The sequence below is a fragment of the Dysidea avara genome, chromosome 7 (genome assembly GCF_963678975.1).
Source record: "Dysidea avara chromosome 7, odDysAvar1.4, whole genome shotgun sequence".
NCBI classification, from domain to species: domain Eukaryota; kingdom Metazoa; phylum Porifera; class Demospongiae; order Dictyoceratida; family Dysideidae; genus Dysidea; species Dysidea avara.
Genome location: NC_089278.1, coordinates 29,506,650 through 29,528,374, shown reverse-complemented (window position 1 = coordinate 29,528,374; position 21,725 = coordinate 29,506,650). Strand labels below are relative to the sequence as shown.

At 36.8% G+C, this 21,725-nt stretch overlaps 1 protein-coding gene and 1 long non-coding RNA gene across 3 annotated transcripts in view; one reads left to right on the top strand and one right to left on the bottom strand.

The window, feature by feature from the left end:
- The window catches only part of LOC136262300 (uncharacterized), an 89,530-nt gene that overhangs the window by 49,380 nt on the left and 18,425 nt on the right, over positions 1–21,725 (top strand). The window lies entirely within an intron of this gene.
- The window catches only part of LOC136261305 (uncharacterized), a 29,402-nt gene that overhangs the window by 3,354 nt on the left and 4,323 nt on the right, over positions 1–21,725 (bottom strand). For both annotated transcript variants that reach the window (XM_066055280.1, XM_066055281.1), the window contains exons 2-5: positions 13,156–13,588; positions 12,211–12,767; positions 10,489–10,544; positions 7,162–7,266 (exon numbers count right to left, since the gene is read on the bottom strand). In XM_066055280.1, the coding sequence (XP_065911352.1) occupies positions 7,162–7,266; positions 10,489–10,544; positions 12,211–12,767; positions 13,156–13,569 (1,132 nt within the window). In that variant the 5' untranslated portion in view covers positions 13,570–13,588. The remainder of the gene's footprint in view (positions 1–7,161; positions 7,267–10,488; positions 10,545–12,210; positions 12,768–13,155; positions 13,589–21,725) is intronic.

The window sequence follows — 21,725 nt, the reverse complement described above, 5'->3', positions numbered from 1 at the left end:
GTGAAAGGCTTCTCAGTTCAACACAAATCCCTTGTTCGAATGATATCTGTGGATGATAAGGCTATCATACCTGTAGGAGAGCCAAGTTGCCCTGTGTCAACAGGTGTTAGGGGGCATAACAGGTCACTGATTCCTGTAGATGGACCACAGAATTGTGCCCTTGACCATGACTTTCATGTGCATGGTATTGTCCCATCAGTGTCCTTTATAGTTGACATACCCATATCTGCAAAAGATTCTTTCTTTCAGGGAAAGGCATGTGTCACTCTCAAGGACAAAGTTTCCCAACCCTCTAGTGCACTAAGGCACACATCTGAACTAAGGCATGTTTTAGAAAAGGAGGATTATAAGCCTATTTTAGTCACTGTTAGTGATGGTGGTCCTGATCATAGAATCACTTTTCCATCTGTGAAGCTAAGTCTTATTGCCTTGTTTCGTGCACTTGATTTGGATATGCTAATCTCTGTACGTACTTGTCCCTATCAGAGCTGGACAAATCTTGCAGAAAGAGTAATGTCTACTCTTAATTTGGCTTTGCAGCATGTGGCATTAGCTAGAAGGTCTATGGAACCAGACCTAGAGGAAATAATAAAAGGTAAGAACACTCTTGGTGAAGTGCGCAAGATGCTAGTTGAGAATCCTGGCTTAGAAGATGCGCTAAGAGATTCGATGCAAGGTCCAATTACGACTCTAGCTGACCGGTTCAAGGCAATGAAAATTAAGGAGCAGGGTGTTGGTGTTGCTTTTGCAGCAAGTGAAGATGAAATCAAACATGCATTAAATTTTATACAGTTTTTAGAACCATCCATAGATAGTGAAAAGAAAATGACCTCCAAAATAATGAAAGAGTCTGTGCCTCTTCAGGATTTCATTACAGGGCACTGCAACATGTCTAACTATGTTTTTCAAATTAAAAAATGTCAAAACAATAGTTGCCTCCACTGTGCCCATCACCCAGTGCACATGACAGCTGAAGAATTTGAAGCACTTAGTTACTTGCCTCTACCTCTGCTTGATTCTCATAAGGATTCGTATCTTCCATTTGACAAAGTTTATGGGCAGCTACCATCAGACAAAGATCAACCTTCAAAGGGATCTTACAGCTTCCAGGAAGCGAAAGAACTTGATGCCAAAAGAAAGTCCCTTTTTACTAACAGCAAAGTTCGTAGAACTATTATATGCCGAGAATGCTTCAAGCCTAGGTGTATTTATGCTGCACGAAAGCTGACCAAAGAAGAATGTACACTTCTAGAAGAGATTGATTACTCAAAGCTGTATACCTGTGGTTCTGAATTATTTCCGCCAACTTCATGCCGCTATGACTTGATAGTTACACGTGCAGCTCTGATATGCAGTGATTCCATTGAAGTACAATATTACAGTGCAACGCTCGTATCGTTTCCTCTAATCTGTTACTTTTGTGGCTTACCAGATGGACTGGTCAATGATGATTCCATCAAAGAGTTACACAAGCAATATGCTGTTGTACGGCCAATCTGTTTTTTGTGTAGATCTAGTGGCAAAAGGCCTGCCACTAGACAACCTAATAATATGAAGAAGCAAAAGAAAAACTAAAACCATACGTATAGTTACATAGGTTCATTTTTGGTAACAAATGCTTTCGTATTTGTATTGATGTACCATGCTTTATGTAGTTGGAATTTTAAAGTTAGTAGCCATGTACTGTGATACTTTTTATGTTTACATTAAATAATAGTATTGAAAAAACTATCATTATCATTATCAAATCGACCTACCTACCCATATTTTTCAAGGTTTCGCCCGTGCAACATAAGATCCAATAGGTATGGCCTAAGTGCTATATCCCCACTGTGCTCAAGATACCATAATGGAATGTCCTGAAGACATGACTTAGTATGTAACATTTACTATGTATTGTGGGTTTTGTAGTGTAATGTTGCTCATGTGTATGTAGTACGTCAATAAGAATAATGTGAACACATTGTCACTGTATTGCTCTACGCTACACTACTAAACTAACATTGGTGCTGTGACCGAAACCGATCGATTTACCCAGCCGAGATTCAATGGCAGAAGGTCAGCGTCTTCACGTGAAATCATGCGGCCTCAAAGGAAGCTTAACGAAGCTGACGGGGAAAGTTGAAGAGGCGCTCTCTGCTGAACTGGAAACCGTGAGCACAGAATCCGTCCCTGAATCAAGAAGAGTACTGGTGTCTACCACAGTTGAACAATTAAAATCGAAACTTGCACAGATCACCGAATTAGATGAAGCCATTGCTAAAACAATTCTGGAGGAAGAGAAACTAGAAGCAGAAATATGTGATGCTGACACCTATCAGAGTAATTTAGAGCAACAGATAGCACTTTTGATGGAATTCATTAAGAAAGCCAGTCAATCGCCAAGAAGTCGGCCTCCCACCCCCTCACCCTCAGTGAATGATGCACCACATTTGATTTCGACAGAATCAACAACAATTACAAACCTGAAGTGTCAGCAGCTATCCTGCCAGAGACAGAATCACAAGTTAGTAGCTATAGAAGCTCATATGGGTGCATTGTTGAATGTGCTGCCACCATCTAACAATTTAGAGAGTTTACAGACATTTTATGACACTTTGCAAAGCCACATCAGAGCACTATCAGCAGTAGGCGAGTCATTCCAATCATATGGAGTCCTTTTAACCACTTCTGTTCTGAGAAAACTACCTCCTAGTGTTAAGATGAATATGGCCCGTGATCACTACAATACCAAGTGGACAATCGATGAATTATTACTAGAGTATTAAAAGAAATACACATCCTTGAGGCTGGTCTACCTACTGGACACAACCACTCCGACACTCGAGGCTATGCTACTCCAACCATAGCATCCTTCTATACAGACACCTACAAGACACCACAGACTCATGATATACCAAAGAGAGACCCAGTGTGTGTATTCTGTAAAGGTATGCACAAAACCAGTTCATGTACCTCAGATACATCCCCCCAAAAAAGACTTGACATTGTGAAGAGTGCTGGTTTGTGCTTCAACTGTCTGGCAGGGCATAAAGTATCTCAATGCACCTCTAAGTTCGTTGCTGTGAGTGTCATAAGAAACATCATACTAGCCTCTGTCATGCCTTCACCACCAATGTAGATGCACCTCCACCTAATCAGTCACAACCTGAACCTGTACCAACTCCTACAGAATTTACATTATCTTCCACAAATTCAACCATGACATCTACAAATTCTACTGTCACTAGTTCATTTACCACCATGACCCCTGCACCATTGTCTGCATTTTACACTAGTGTCTGCCTCCTCAAAACTGCCATTGTGGATGTATCAGCTAACTCAACAACTGTTGACGGTAATATCCTATTCAATGAAGGGGCTCAACGCTCATTCATTACCCAACAGCTGGCCGACACTCTACAACTGCAACCAATCCGACATGAACTCATCATAGTGTCCTCCTTTGGTGAGCACATTTCTATGCCAACAAGGTTTGCTGTCACAACAATCTCCATTCATACATTGAATGGAAGTCAGATCCCTATTTCTGTCCTGATTGTACCCAAGCTAGCTGCACCAGTTCGAAACTCCATCAGAACTCACCTCAATCAGTTCTCTTACTTACAAGGACTAACACAGGCTCATCCAGTAACTAGTGATGAGAATTTTTCCATATTAGTTCTCATAGTGGCGGACTACTATTGGCAGTTCATTCAGGACCATGTAGTCCGTGGTGATGGACCAACAGCTGTCCAATCCAGATTGGGGTATTTGCTCTCAGGCCCACTTCCTCTACCCCAACCAACTTCTACAACTAGCCTTCATATTTCAATTCTTTCCTGCACTACAGAGAATGCTAGAGATAGCAGCACAATTGACACTCGTTTTTGCAACTCAGAAGTGTTTTCCAAGAATGAGACACCTGCAGTAGCCTGTGATATCTACTCTGTCACAACTTGTATGAAGAATGACATTAAACAGCTACCAGTATCAAGGTCTACAACAACCTTGGTTACCACCAGTGCTGTAAATGGTATTGAACATAACCAGAATTGCAGCTCCATGCTAAGTGAGGGATCTAGTGAAGCTTACCATCCTCCCAATTGCCAACCAAAGACAGAAGTTCTTAGCCCAAGCCCTTACAATCTACCAGTAGGTGGTTATGACCCTACACTATCCAGCTCTTCCAGCAAAATTCCAATATTGCAGCTTGAACAGAATCCCAAAACAAACACTATCCATATTGTGTTGGAGGATGATGATCCTTGTAAGCAGTTTTACACTCTGGGGACCGCTGGAAGAAAGAGCCATGAACTAAGGAAGTCTGCAATAACTACAGGCCAAGACAAAATTAGAGCATGGATTGACCTTCTACGTCCCCCCCCCGAGGATGTCCTGAAGACATAACTTAGTATGTAACATTTACTATGTATTGTGGGTTTTGTAGTGCAATGTTGCTCACATGTATGTAGTGCGTCAATAAGAATAGTGTGAACACTTTGTTACTGTATTGCTCTACGGTATGCTACTATACTAACATGGAAATGCACAGTAGGGACATAACACTTCTTATTGTTTTACAGGAAATTTAAAATTTCTTGCAAATTCGTGTGAAATGTGTTCTGTGGTTGTGCATGCATGTCTGTTGGTATCATGCTATTCTAGAAGTGAAATAAATAACCTATACTACCACCTTGTTAAAAAAAATTGTTGTGTGTACAGCAGTGTGAGGCACGATATTATGGGTATTCACCACCATTGTGACACTAGATAAATCACTTATAAAAACATGCATGCATACGCATTCACGTTTACGAAATTGCAAGAAGTGTTAAATTCCCTATAAAATCGTGCACTACTCCAACTTGTTTTGGTATTTTTTTATTGATATTTTATGGTCCCTACTCTAATTGGAAATTCCAAATATGTGACCGGGCCTGCGAAAATAGGGCATGTGGGCACAAACTACACCTCGTCACTCTACAGGTCATATCTCAGTATTGGAACAGGATATTTGCATTCTGTAAGTTGCATCATAACGTCACATAAATGCTTACTAAGAGCTGAAAATGTCATTGCCATACCATACTTGTACGAAAAGTTATGTACAATGGAAGTTTGAAAAAGTAGGCAAAAATCATGTGCCCACATGCCCTATTATCGCAGGCCCAGTCACATATTTTGTTTGTTAACTTTTTAAGAAAATAAAACTATTATGATTGGTGAATCCATGCATACATATTGCATCAAAGGATATAAATGATGTTGCACACCCCAGCTATCAATTATTGTCTGAAAAGTGAAGTATCCATCATTACGCTGTCAGATATGTTCAACCTGTTACACACCATTACGAATCAAGAACTGTTCAATAAGCACATCTGCAATCAAAGTAGCCACTATGAAAAATACAGATGATTTCTGTTACTAAAGGAAGCCATCATGTGCTACTGCCAAATTGACACCTTTCGCTGTCAGCAAAGATGAATGAGACAAAAAGGAGGACACTGGTGAGTCCATAAAGAATGCATTGTACGTACTGCAGTATGCCAAAAGGCACGTGTCCAGCTGAAGCAATGTTGAACAGTGAAAACGTCAAGCCCGTAGCCTTAGCCGTTATCAAATTACGCTTGTCTGAAGGCATTAGTCAGTTACTCAGTCAGTCAGTAGAAAATATTTTTCATAGCAACTTGTTGAAAGCATTTCCAGTCGATCTGAAGGCTTGTTGTTACCTAACCAATACTGCTTCATTGTCGTCAGGGAAAAGTGCATGAGGCTGTTTTTAGGTGATGTTTTTTTCATGGGCCACACCCAAACTTTTGTGGTCCCTACTATACAGTACTGTATGATTTTAGTCTTTTTAAGTTCAGGTTTTATAGGGCACGCAGTTCCTGAGAGAACAAAGTAAAGTACTAATTTGTGTAAAATTATGGGTAGGAACAGCCGAACAGTGGTTGGTATGTCAGTACCAAAAACTTATTTCTCAACTTAGGAAAAGTTGGGTAAAATTTAAAAATTCACTATTTACAGTCCTTTTGCGTTCTATTAGGATGTCTTCTTGCTAATTTACAGCATATGTGGTGATAATGTAGCCTAAATATTTACAGCAAACTCTTATAACTAGTCTAGTATTCTTCTTCATCAACTTACTAGTAAGATAACTGTTGAAGTTGACTGTGCAGTGAGTAAAATGTATAATTATTGCTTAATAGAGCACCCAAATATAATATCCCTAACAGGTGATTACCATATATTGAAGAAATTGAAAGTGAGGCTTTATTATTGTTAATTGGTATGCGGCTTATTGGCAATTGTGATAGCTATAGCTACATGTACACCTCTGTATTATTACGTAGCAATGGCTAAAATAATTATTTTTCACAACTTTCTCTAACCTGAGACCAGGGGTACACATAGTGTTTGAAGTAAGTACTTTCTGAGCTGTATATTACCATGATTGTCCAAACAGTTAAAGTATTGAGAAGAAAATGCCAGTAAAAGGGAAAACTGTAGGAATTTCTGATTAACTAGTGGAGTCTGGGGTATACTCCTTGAGGGAATGTAAGTGTTCCAAGATAGAATCTGGAAGCAATTTTAGAGAAATATTTCAGATTTGAAAGAAAATGCCAAGCTGAAGGGACAAAATTTAAAAATAAGAACTACGTATATAATTACATACATAAAAGCCTTGTTTTATTTAATTTTAAAGTAATTTGGGCTGCAAGAAAAAATTGTTTGGAACATAAGACAATTTTAATCAAAGAGTAGACCATGAAATGGAAAATTTTTGAAAATAACTATTAACATTTATCAAGATTGGATCTTGTCGGTACTTTTAGTCAAATCCCTGTAGTAAATTGTAAAAGAGTAAAGATGTACAACACATAAGTATATATAACTTTGAGTTTATACTTTTCGGTAGTGCAGCTGGCTATTTTTGTCTCCAAGTTTTTTTATAACAAGCCCAATCACCATTAATTTTATACTAGCTTTCTGGCGACAACTAGCCCTTTTTAAGCCCCTGATTAATAGTACTTAGGTGTACAAGATGCATTCTTGAATCTCAAATTGCAGATGTTCTATTTTTGCTGAAATCAAGATACCAAGTGAAATAAAATTGTAGCAAAACTGCTCCTTCTGATTTGTACACATAAGCTGCATCTATGCATGTTCACCAACCTTGAGCTTGACAGAAGTTGGTTGGTTTATTGTATGCTATCCAGGAGTTTCTATCTGAGCAAACTAATGACTTCCCCACTACAACTGGTAGATTTTCTATGACCACTGAAATTAAATTTATAATACATATACATAAAACACAATACAAAAAGTCCTATACACACATAGTCATAGTGTTTGCATATAATATACATGTATATCTATGTAACACCATCAAGTATCATTCTAAACTTTAGCAGGAATTTTATAGCCAAAACTGTAAGCGACACATTTGACTTTCACTTGAAAAATGATGTGCGGGAATGTTTGGTGGGAATAAATTTTGGCGAATTGATAAGAATCAGCGCTGCTTCACTAATTAATTTCATTTCTTGAGCCGCATACCAGCATTCTTTATCATGGTGATGCCACTGCATGGACTAGCATGCCGTGAGGATGAGCAGACATAGCTTTGTTGTACAGACGATATGATCCATGGATTCCATATTATACAAAGTGATCGTTCTTGGTAAAGAGTTGGGCACTGAGAGAGCTAGAAACTGCATGGAAATGGTCATGACCCGCTAGCAGTAGCTGCAGTGAAATCCCTCCATGGAGAAATACGGCAGACGCTTGCAGCGCTGACCTTTTCATCGAGCTTTTCATTTACTGCAGCAATGGTAGCTATCACCTTACATAATGGTCCATTGGGATCTGAAGCATCTCAGTCATATACTAAGGCTGCCTGCCTTCTGTGCAAACCCTCCAGTGCCCAACTGGTAGACTTGAATAATAATAATCCAGTAGGTTAGATTCTCTTGATGGAGTTGACTGCTCAGTTTGCCTTAGTTCTTAACGGACTCGTGCTTCAAGATTCCCAAGATGCATATTTATTCCAATTTACGTAATATTAAAAGTGGACAAATGGGAAAATTTGGATGGTTTTAGTTTGGCAAATAGCTGGTCATTCTCCAAATTCACCAAACTTTATCCCTGCCAAACTTTCCTGCTATACGGTATTCTAACAATTTCGAGTGTGAGTTCCAATGGGGCTTAATAAGATTCAAATCACTATTCAAGCCTGGAAGAAGATATTGACCTAAAACTAACAGATACAGTTATAAGGGTATAAAATCTATTCTCTAATGCCGGGTTAGAATTTTTCAGCTGGTTTGCAAAGGTTAGAAGAAATACTATTGTTTCTTTGCTGTAATAACCAAACGTGGTAATTTCGCCTTGATATCTTGTTTGTTAACCTCTATATCAATCTTCGAAATCTCGATCACCATTGGTAAAAATATAAGAGTACCCCAAATAGAAAATTCGTGTGACGTCATTTGGAACACGGTCTATTTGTGCAGTAGCAAAATAAGTATTCTCAACCTTCTATACTTTTGACATAATTAACTATCTTACATAGAATCACTAGTCATACAAACTTTCTGACACTGCATACTCCTTTTCTTTCACAGGGATGCAACAAGGGAAGATTTAGGGAGGTGTATGGGATGCCCCTCCAAAATTTTGCTGAGTGCTAGCTATATATATTGTACCGATGCAATTGCATTTTAAGACAATGAAAAGATGGAAATAGCAAGGAGGGAAGAAGTAATCTCTTCTAGAAATCACAATAGGGGTTAAAATTATATTTCAGAGGTAAAACTAGTAAAATAAAATACCCTAATATAACAGTCAACTATACTCTAATAGAACATTCATTATCAACACTTTTTCTAAATTGTAAGGAACAAAGACCATGTAGTGTGCATGTTGAAACTGAACCTCTTTTTTTCTTCACCCATTGTGCCAAACATCTTGCCATACCAATTGCTTAGAAGTTATAAAACTTTATACCTTTTCTGTGCCATGAATCACATGAAATGTGTTCTTCTTGAAATGCTATTTGACTTCTTTTGGTACAATATGTAGTCTCAGTTGTAGCTACTTGGCACTTGAGTTGATAAACATGTACAACTAAAACTTTAATGCTAGTGAAATTTTAAGAATGCATAAAGTTAACAGAGCTACACAGTCTGTGGGCTGCACCCTTATACTTGATCAAGTTCTACATTTTCCTAGCTTTAGAGAACAAACAAAATATGACCACTATTTGTATGTTTCATGCATATACAATAAAGTTCTTCATTAAATTAATTGACAAAAGTACAACTCGCCTTTAATTGGTGATACCATGCAATTGCTACAGTATGAATCAGAAAATTACCAAACATAGTTACATAAATAACTATATCCTATAGATGTAGAATAATACATGTATGCTCTAATAGTACATGCATTCCATGAATGTAGGTATTTGAGGGCAGATGAAACGTAGATTATTGCTTATTGCAGTTTCGTATATGTGACTGGATTTTGGGAAAACGATCCAAATCACACATTAGAGACAAAAGGTTTTAAAGAATTCAAGTCAGCATAATTTGCGAAGGATAGCATTAGCAAGCACGTGTATGAAATTTACACAAAAGATGCATCAATCTTTCAGACCGCTTCCAGTACTTGTAGCTGCTTGTAGAGTTTTCCACCAAACAAGGTAGAAAATCTGAGCAGTTGGACGAGTGAAGTAGTATCACGAGTGCTCACAAAGGGGTGGTGGGTGACAAGAGATAGACTTCAAAATGGAGGCAGACCATGATCGGAGTCCAGACACGAGATTACAGGGCTATGCTGGCTCTTTAGTGGCTGATATGTAGCATAATCAACAGAAAAAACGTCTGGCCAACATTATCAGGCTGTCCACCAGTAAACCACTGATTCTTACCAAGCCAGGTCCTTCACAAGGCCAGATACTGCCATTCAAGCTATCCACACCACTCAGAAAAGACATCTGTTAAACCGGCCTCGAGTAGTTTAAGTAGTACTGAGGGTCAAAATGGTGTAGCTATCAAATGGTGATGTTAGTTTGATTTTGCCTGATGTGTGATTTGGATCGGTTTTGTAAAATCTGGTCACATATTTTAGTGTTATTTCTTATTAGCATCAGTTTAGGCCTGGACCCCTCAAAATTCAACTTTAACTCAAATCATACTGCTTGCTTGCAATGATGTTATTATTAATAATTAGCAAAGCCCACCAGTGGTATGTGCATTACAAATCATAAATGTTTAATGGTCTTAAAAGGTTATTCAATAAAGTTCAATCTAAAATATTACTAAATTCAATCTCAGCAAAAATTTTCATGCCCCCAGACCCACTATAGATAGGGCATGCCCCACATGCTGACTTCATAGGCAAACAATATCTAATGTACTACTAAACTGTACAACTAGTGTCATTGTTGAAATATATAATGCATGTAAAAGTATTCGTAACAATATCCTGCACACTTACCAAATACAATCCATATTGAAGTATTGTATAGAATAAATATCTGAGGAAACTGCAATCTGAAACCAGATGTTACATCATTAATACATGCATCAGTCATAAACATCATCATGCTATCATGTTGGTCATAAAGAAAATCTCCTTTGAAATTTAGATTTCCGGAACAGTTTAGTTTGGCAGCACAAAAGTAAATGAGTAACAACATGTAGTATTGTTTTGCAAGGTTCCCCCATAAAAAGACAGGTGCCACCAAAAATGTTGCATTCATACACTGTAGAAATATTACATGCATTGAAATCATTTTTATGAAATAGTCTTACATCAATTACAGTGTTAAAAACATACAGTCAGCCAGATGTTGGACATTAAAAAATCATTAAACTCAAACTTTTGTCTGCCTATCTGCCCAGGGCCGCCCAGAGAAATTAAGGGCCCTGGGCAAAGAGTTAAAGTGGGGCCCTTGACCCAAGTTGTAAGGTGAAGACCAAAAAAAAAAAAAGGTCACAACCTGCTGGCAATGACAATAACTACCCGTCACCAACCATATCTCCTTATCTATAAGCTTGCTACACTGCTCCTCTGAAGAATACTGTGACTGCTCTATTAGAGTATTTAGATCTGACTGCTCTATTAGAGTATATCGATCTTTTAAACAGGTATTCAGGGGGCCCTTCATGGGGCCTCCTGGGGCCCCTTTCAGGCTGGGGCCCGGGGCAAAATGCCCCAGTTGCCCCCCCCCCTGTGGGCGGCCCTGTATCTGCCTACTTAAATACCAACCTGTTCACCTTCCTGCCTGACCACAGTCACTAGGCTAGAGACCAAATAAAGCAGCATATGGCCACCAATTCATGCCACAATAACAAACTCTCAGGTGGCATGTGCCTTTTCTGATTCTGACAAATCTGTGCTTCTCCATTCCTTTCATCTTCAATTACATGGTCGTCTTCTTATTCATGTAAAGAAACCATACCAAGGCATAAATTTTTCATATCACCACTTTCCTTAGAAGAGCAGAGTTAAGACACTACAAAAACTGTTTGAAGTGCTTAAGATGGAGTAGATACACGTAGTCACACTTACAATATTATAAATTTAGAAGTGAGTAGGATTCCTGTGATAGTTAATAGTAGTGAAACAATAAAATGATGGTGTACATAGCTAGTCTATGTGGGAAATTGTTGACAATTTTCCCACACAGACTAGCCACCATCATTCATTTTTTTGTTTCTCTATGTTTTATTGCTAGAACCCCCTATTTCACCTTTAAATTTAGAAACATTAAACTTACATTCATTTTTCAGGAAAGGATCTACAGGGGTTACATGAAAGCATTCTTATGAAGTTTATATTATTAAAATATTCTAATAGAGCAATCAGATAGCAGTCAAGCATGTATTCTAATAGAGCATCCATATATTAATAACATCAATTGATATCATGTCCTATACAAAATCAAAATCTCAATAGTAGCTTTATGATAATACAGCAAAGTAACAACAGAATCTGTATATCACTTTTTGTAATAAATTTTGATATCCACATCTTTATACTTGTTTGGCCACTTACAAGATATAGTGTTTGTTCTAAAATATGCATTTTGTGAAATGTACTATGTTCATGTGAAACATAACATTTATTAAAAAGTCATGAAAGCAAAGTGCATAATATACTGCACAGTGGAATAAACACAACAAAACACAGAGGTTCAAGAATGTTGAAACTTACATTTTATGCCAGTTATAATAACAAGCTATCAGGGTGATCACTCCTCCAATTAAACTAATAACTCCAGTGATAATAGCTAGCACATAAAAGACAAGATTCAGAGTGATGTCTGTGAGCAAGTAATGTCCACCACACACTGGTAAACATGTTGAGCCACAAAAATGATCAAAGTTGCTTGGACATGGAAGGGAAGGAGCTTTTGAAAATGTCAGATTTCCATCCTCACTGTAACTCATACAATCTGGAACAGTCTCATTGAAAAAACTGTCTGCTATTCTCCACGCAGAAGCACACTTTTTATCTCTAACTTCTTCACACTCTTCAGTCAGGTCTACCGAAGAACTATTACCATTACACAGTAGAAGTGTTGCATTGCAGAAAAAAGACAATGAATCATAATAACACTCTGTGTTCTCCATGTACCATCCAATTGTAAAAATTACTGATAGCCCTGTAATTACTGATTCATCACAATCTAGATCATCACCAAATCCTGTCATTGTATTGTTACATTCTTCCAGTAGTAATTCAACGGTTTGCTCCTCTGCAGGATCAAGCTAAACATACATACATACAGTACAAAGACATAATGCTAATCTGATTTCAAAGAGGCACAAGAATACGATCAGTCAGCAGATCATATTTTAAAATTTGGTTAAAATGTTTATTGACAAAAAACAGGATATACTAACAACAAATCTGACAGAAAAATTAATTCAGACTGTCAAAAATTAGACCTGCATGTGCTGCCTTCTCTTTTATGCCACTTGCTTTTTGATGAGCTTGCCAACAATCCCTTTGCAGTAAGGATTGCTAAACTCACCAAAAGTGAGCGACATATAATGATCTGCAATGCCAAATTATACTTAAGTATACACTATGAAGCCATGATACCAGTCATACACAAAATGCTATTATTATTGTATACAGTTATGATTCACTAACAGTAACAGAGCAGCTTTTAAAATCCACATAATCAGTAATATCTGAGTCAGAAAGTTGTGAATGTATAGTTGTATAGAACAAAATAATTGGAATTTGGTACAATGCTATCACTGCACAGATGATCAATATGAAGGTTACCAACAAACGACACTTCAAAACTTTAGAAACTTGAGTTGGTGTAAAAGGAACAACTGTTCTAGGGCTGTGAATCATCACATAGTTGGAGTTTTCTTTTTGTTTATCCTCATAGTTCACGGATATGGAGTCCATTGGAACCTTTATGTCAACTTTACATGGTTCATTCCTATTACACGGTGTTGGAACATCAAGTTTGGTCTCACTTACAACCTCAAGATCATTGCTGATTTCTGATACTTGTGTGACATTAATGTCACTATCAAATGTTTCACTCATGGCAATACCAGTGCAACACCTGTACATGAAGGGTCGTAGTATACATGTATAAATCATCACAGTACATGTATACTTCTTGTACTAAACAAACCAATCACAATGCAGTGCTCGAATTGAGGGTATACGGGGGTATACGAAGTATACCTTGATAACAATTTTTGTAAATTAGTATACCTTGATAGCCTAGCTAAGTATAAGGTAGCTACAGTGTAGCTATAGTACCCCTCAGCAAAGAACATCCATGAAACATTAATTACTACATAGTAATACATTCTTACTTGGTGTAACGTGATTCTCAAGCCCCAAGGAAGCTAATCCCACAATCCTAAAAAATTCTTTTCGTGGGGTGCATTAATTAGAATTAAACAAGTGCTAGTTAATTTTGCATGTAATGTACATTAGCCAAAATCTACCCCCTCTACTGTAGACTGCATGTGTCTACCAAGGAAGTATAATTGGTGATGAATCAGCTGATGATGATGAAAGGCAGCAAATTAAAGCAGTGAAGAAGAAGCCTAGGTCTTTACACTATAGCTATAATTTGGCTTTTTAGTTCAGTAGCTATAGTATTAGCATTCACACTTCCAGTGTTGAACTATCAACAAATTTCAGTCAATATTGCCACCAAATTCCATCTCAGAATGTTAATTTTTCAAAATTTCCTGGGGGAGCACTGATGTCCCCAGGCCCCTAGAAAGCTCATGCTTTGCATTTCGCAGAGTGGAATGATTTCCAGTACCTGTGTGCCCCTCCTTCCCTTAGCAAAATCCTGTATCTGCCCTTGTAGTATACCCTCATATAAATTTACAATTCGAGCACTGTCACAATGTATGGCTATATAAACACCTCTCTAGCACTTCACATCATACAGTGTTGAGGCCACTCTGTACAGTGAGAATACACCTGGTCCTGGTGATGTAACCAATATATCAACACTGCTAGTATACTTAATCATGATTCTGATTCATGAAAAGCATAACCAAGCATTTAGTCTAACAGTTCTACAATTAAAAGATTCACATTTTGCGTAGCTGTATAATATATGTTGATAATATACCTGTGCTGCTCTGAATTTTAGATGGCATAATGTACTATCTTAATATGGAATGATAGTACCCTAGCTCAATAAATGTACGCATATGTGTCCTGCTGAATGAAACCCTACTAGCTTATATTTTCTCAAATCAAGACACACTAACTGTGCAGCCAAAAATACCAGTGTGCCACACCATGAGTATATTGACAGGAAATAAGAAAATAGCCTTTTCATGCTTGCATAGTGCCATGGCATTATAGCTGTCCGTCAGGAAGGGTAGGCCAGACAGCAAATTTGATTAAATTCACAACAGCAATTTGCAAGATATGGGTGTTCAAAGTTTCATTTTAATTTATTCATTTTTTCTTAAGCTTTAGGGAGGCACAGGGCTTCGATTTATTTCACACACTTTGCAAAAATTGCTATAAAACGTAAAGTTGGAATTCGATTGCCTCGATCTTTCACACAAATGAAGAGCATATAAAGCTGAATTCATGTAGCAAATTTGTTATGGATCCAATAAATATTCAAGAAGTTGTGAGCATTTATTCACAAAAAATCAAACTTCTGTCATGGCTACAGAGTAAACTGAACATGGGAATAACTTGAAAATTGGTATGTACATAGGCTGATCATTGTGACAGTGCCTTTTGATAGTTTGAATAGTAATAGAGTTACAGCTACAAAGTTATAAAGCAAAAACCCACAGCATCAAGATACTCTAACAGAGCAGTCACTGTGAGGTTAAAAAGGTGTACAAAAATGTTCATACCTAATACTTACATAGTTAACCACTAAACCACTGCTGTATCTTTGCTGATCACCTCACTTAATTTCTACTTTATAAATGTTTATAATAAAGGTTTGTAATTTCATAGATCTAACTACCAATAGAAGTACTAGATTGTTCGAGAACATTCTATGTATGCTCTACTTTCAAAACAAAATGTGCACTCTATTAGAGTACTACAATCATATTACCACATACTGAAGTAAATCATACATTTGTGAGTCTGTCTTCAACAAGTACACAAAAATTTTAGAATATTCAACTAGAGTAGGGACCATAGCACATCAATACATAGCACATCGATAAAAAGTACTGGAGTAGTGCACAATATTAAATCACAGTAAAACAATAAGAAGAGTTATATCCCTACTGTGCTCAAGATACCATAATGGAAATGCATGGTAGGGATGTAACACTTCTTATTGTTCTACTGTGATTTAATATCTTGCATTACTCCAGCTTGTTTCAATACTTTGATCGATGTGCTATGGTCCCTAGTCTAATTAAGATTCCAATTTTTTTGTATACTGTTTGTTAACTTTTTTGTAAAATAAATATTATGACTGGTGAACCCACACATATCATATCAAAAGGAAGAAATGGTGCCGCACACCCCAGCTATCAATTATCATCTGAAAAGTGAAGTATCCATCATTATACTTCATTGTCAGCTATGTTCAATCCGTTAGACAACATTACGGATCAAGAACTTTTTGAAAAGTACCGTTGCAATCAAAGTAGCCACTAAGAAAAATGCAAATGATTTCCATTACAAAGGGAAACCATACCACCAAATCAACAACTTTCACAGTCAGCAAAGATGAATGGGACACAAAGGAGGACACTGCAAGTCCATGAAGAATGCATTGTATGCACTGTGGTACGCCAAAAAGCATGTGTTCAGCTGAAGCAACATTGAACAGTGAAAAAAACAAGCCTGTAGCCTTAGCCGTTATCGAGTTACACTTGTCTGAAGGCATCAGTCAGTCAGTCAGTTACTAGAAAATTCCTTTTTAATTTCATAGCAACTTGTTGAAAACATTTTGGGTAGATCTGAATTTAGGCTTGTCTGGGCTTAGTTTTACCTATATAACCAATACTGCTTCATCATCATCAGGGAATAGTGAGGCTGGTTTTTGGGTGATATTTTTCATGGGACATGTCCAAATATTTGTGGTTTTTCTATATAGTACTATCGTACTGTATGCATGATAATCATCATTGTGTCTGTATTTATAGAAAAGAAGAATTGTTAGTAAAACAAATCCCAAGTCAGCCATAGGCTAATTTTGGGGCCTCATAAATTACAAAAGGTAGTGAAATCCACACAAAACAGCCAAGCTGTAAAAAAATGGTACGGGCTTTAAAAAGCTTGGATGAAAAAGTTGTGAAATTAAAGGTGGCGGCCAAGAAATGGCTGCAATGATTTTAATACTAATAAATTTTAATAATGGCTGTGTGCATTGTTAAGAGTCACTAACATTAACATCATTGCTGCCATTTCTTAGCCACCACCTCTGATTTCACAACTTTTTTCACCATATTTTAAGGCCACACCATTTCTTCACAGCTTGGCTGTTTTGTGTGGATTTCTTTATAACTTCTTTGTTGTCTAGAAATAAAAATCTCCCTTATCTCTTGGATACTCTTGGAGTTATATAATTATACTGATGGAAAACAGCAAAACTATTGATTTGCACAGCAAATTTACAAATAAACTACAGGAATTTATTTGATCAATCATAATAATCTCACAAGCACAACAGCCAACAGATTAAGTTGGGACTTGTCACACTGTGTTTACCATGAACTAGTTAATTCATTATCAAGGTATAGTTTTGGTCTATATTCATCCATGCTTACAGTAAGTATGAAAGAATATAGACCAAAACTATACCTTGATGTACAAGCAAGAAAGTTTAGAAAGATTCTCATTAAGTAACTGCAATGCAATTAAACACATTATACATGTAACCAAGAGTTAGGGACCTGCCGATTATGCTGGCATAATAATGAGCATAATAGGTGCCTGAAAGCATTGAGCATAATGCTAGCATAATAGGTAGAATATGTTGTAATAGTATGAATTTTTGCTTATAAAAATAGCTATCACAGAAAGATCGATATACTCTAATAGAGCAGTCAGTAACTCTAATAGAACAATCACATAACTGACTGTTCTATTAGAGTATATCGTTCTTTTCTGTGATATGCATTTTGACAAGTAGGTTTGTGCTTCAGCCACTTATTATTTATCCATAAACTGGAAATTATTAGCAGAGCATGGGAACTGAGGCATAAATAATTGGGCATAATTTGAGCATAATAGGTAAGTATTGAGCATAAATTTAAGCATAATAGGTAAATTTTTGAGCAGTGCAGCATAGCATAATAGGTAAAATTATGAGCATAATCGGCGGGTCCCTACCAAGAGTACATAATAGCTAATAAAAATAAGAGAGACTGTCCAACTATCAATATAACCCTTACAAACACACTGAGTCAAGTTGTTAGTAAACTTTAGGATATTTTTGTTTTATTTTAACACTTACAGTCAAGGGAAAGGTTTGTTGATTGGTGTCAATGGGACTAAACATCAGTACCTTCTTTAAAAAGCATTTAGCACATTGGCTTGTTGCATCATCACTTGACTCAGTGCCTTTTGGGATGAATTCTGGGAGTCTATAGACCATATTCCAAATGACGTTATGAAATAAAATGGCTGAGGCTATTTGAGGTATTCTAACAATTTCGAGTGAGAGTTCCAATGGGGTTTAATAAGATTCAAATCACTATTCAATGCTGGAAGAAGATATAGACTTAAAACTAGTAGGTACAGTTACAAGGGTACAAAATCTATTCGCTAATGCCAGCTTAAAAATTTTCAGTTGGTTTTTTCAAAGTTTAAAAGAAATACTATTGTTTCTTTGCTGTAATAACCAAACCTGGCAGTTTTTCCTTGATAGCTTGTTTATTAGCCTCTATATCAGTCTTCAAAACCTAGATCACCATTGGGGATAATACTCGAAAATTATAGGAGTCCCCCAACTAGAAAATTTGTGTGATGTCATTTGGAATACGGTCTATTCCAGTAAGACACTTTATCTTATTTTTTATCATTATGTACTCTTGATGTAACTCGCGTTTTCTTTATGGTACAGAAGTGTTCACTTTATAGTACAGAGGTGAAACAAAGATATTCTTCCTCTCCATGAACAAGTGGTACTGTATATATGCTATATCAATTCGAATCTTATTGATATGATTAAAACATGCATGTAAGTAATTTTCGTATCAAGCATTTTTTTCCACATTGTATTTTCAATGCACAAACAGAATGATGTTTGCTAAGCTGCAGGTCACATAATTGTGTGTTCAGCTAGATTTCTGTTTCCTTTCTTTTGTAGTTTAGCTAATAGATTTAAGGCTATTCATGATCATCACTTACTAATGTTACACAATGATTAAATACTATAGACACCCAATACATGTATTCATGTTCAATTGATAACATAAACAGTGTAGTGTGCGCAAGTGATCTGGCTATCATTACATAAACATGTATTCATAGCTATGTTTTAAGATCAGATCATAGCACATACATCATTGCATGGCTTCTAACTGACTGTGTGATTGCTGGTCCCACATTTACAACTACAAACTGCTACATATATTATTACTGGCAACAAGAGTGTAGACCATGTACCTACAGTTACTTGACAAGCTTGCTCCTTTATCAGATATGTAGCTAATCTACATATCTGTCTGCCTATCTTTCTGCATTCTTTCTTCATCACACTGCTTACTTGGCAGCCAATACACATATGGACATAAGACTTTGATGAAATTTAGCACTCATCATACAACAGTTTGAAGTTTGATGTTGTAAATCACTGCCTGTGTGTTTTTGTGGTGCTGGTTTTATTACTGCATGCTACATAGCTGTAGGTCATGAGCGGTGCTAAAATTCATGATTACAGTAGTTCCATTCTGTTGAGATGTAATTCTAAATAATTATGGAACTGAGAGTATTAATTAAGTTAACATGGTTCTAAATATAGGGCAGCTTGCTATTTTCCTGTTGCTTTTAATGATAACCATTTTGTGCCCCACACAGAGGAATGTAGTGGAAGTCTGTTGTGGTTATAACACAATTAGAAAAGGAACTAAGACCTTTCAAGGATAAAGCCATCCCAGGTCTTAGTTCCCTGTTCTTGTGTTGTAACCATAGTACACTATGATATTACCATATTTGGCTTAACTTTACTACCTGTATGTATTTAATTACCAGTAAATATGTTTTAATCGTAGGTTTTCCATCATTTGTATGGAAAACAAGTGATCACTAGTGGGTTAGTGGACTGGCACAGAGACCGGGAGACACAGCTTTTTTGGAATTTTATACTCACAATGTTTTTATGTTCAATATCCATAAGTCATGGTTTATATAGTCTCACATGACCAGACCATTTTTTTCTGTCATGATGCCTTACACAATAAGTTCATAGCTACTCTGAAAAGGGGCAAGAAAAATGGGTCTGGACTGCTTAAAATACTGTCTTGCATACTGTAGGCCACTCATTCTTCACACCTCAGGGATATGAATTACAACAAGTCATCACCTTTGTACACCATATGACACATGAAGTCTGTTTGTTAAGCTGCTGGTGTAGCCAGTAGCTTTTTCCTGGAGTTACAAGCAATTGTAGTCACTGAAGCCACTTCCTTGAATAGTTAGTTTAGCCTAGTCAACATTGTTTACACAAAATTCAGCATAAAAGACTAGTGTACTCATCATGCAGTATGAGTCATCAGTTGTAGATGGCCTATGCTATTAAGTCAGTTTGCCAATACAGACACTTTATCAGAGGTGCAGCTTACAATAGATTAGATGCAATGCAATGGAGGCATCATGAGAGGCACTATGAAGGAGAAAAGGTGGTCTGACCATGCAAGGGCAAACACCTTGGCATTTAGATGAGTACATCACAAACATTGTGAAGTATATAAGATTCCAAAAAAAATGGATCCGGTTGGGTATCCAGGTCCACTGCCCATCAATTCCAAATCATGACAAACAATGCACACAAAACTTATTTAGTAATAATTAAACTACAGTACTGTTTATCAACATCCATTGTTCAGTTGTATTATAGGTATTCCAGCCCAACATTTTAAATTTTGGTAAAATGCTTTTTTATATACCCAATAGATAGAGTATTGATTGTCGATCTCAGAAATATATAGTTTGTTGAGCTGAATTGGTTACTATGACATGCATGCACAGTGCACTAAAACTGAAAAAAAAGTACATTTTTTTCTCCGGGGTTCCCCATACATTTAAAAGGAAAAAAATGGCATTAATTAGGAAACTATCCAGCAAACTGGACTGTCTTGAAACTGCAGCTGCAAGTTTGTATGTGTAACTTCAGAGTTTATTGAATCTCAATGATCTTTGTTTGCTTTGTGGTGAACAAATGTGTTTCACCTCTACATTACAGTATAATCCAAAACTTCCAATTATCCAAGTATCAAAATGTTTGCTGTAGTATGGCAGCTGTATGTTCCATTACAGTGCCCTACTGCACACTTTTCAATACAATGGTGTATACCCATGCATAGGCAATAGGCGTGGCTACCTCAAGTAAGTAAAAATTAACAACTTATAAAGGTATAAACAACTAAAGTGAAGGTGTCACAATGATGCAACAACACCTAAAGTGAAGGCAGTGTTATGCTGACTTTGAAGTGGTTTATATATATATATATATACTGTATATTTATATTTATGAGTTGGTGACACAACCATCTAAAAATTGTTCTGTAGCTGAAAATTGCTAACTCGAGCAATGTAACTACGTACATATGCACTAGTGAATACCTTCCATCCAACAGTACATTTTTTAAAGTTTCAAAGTACTCTACATACATTACAAAGCTTTATAAGATTACAAAATGACACAAAACTTTCTTAGGTGTAATGCACATGATAAAACTAGGATTTCCATGATGATCAGCGTGTGGACAAATCCCATAGCGATTTTCACCCATATTGGAGCTTGGATGACAGAGCAATCCAATGTTAAACTCGTGTTGTTGTTTAGTGCCAGAGTTGCATTGGGGAATATAAAGAGAAAATAAAATAATATATCTTGGATAATGGAATGCCTACTACCAGTGTTAAATATAATTGCTTGTGCATGCAGGCAACAGTGGTACTGGTAACTGAGGGAATGCAAAGCTACCGAGGTCAAAATCTAAACCATGCAAACATTGTTATTGTAAGAGTGCAAGTGACAGAACTTGTGTATAGTACAATTAAAATAGTAG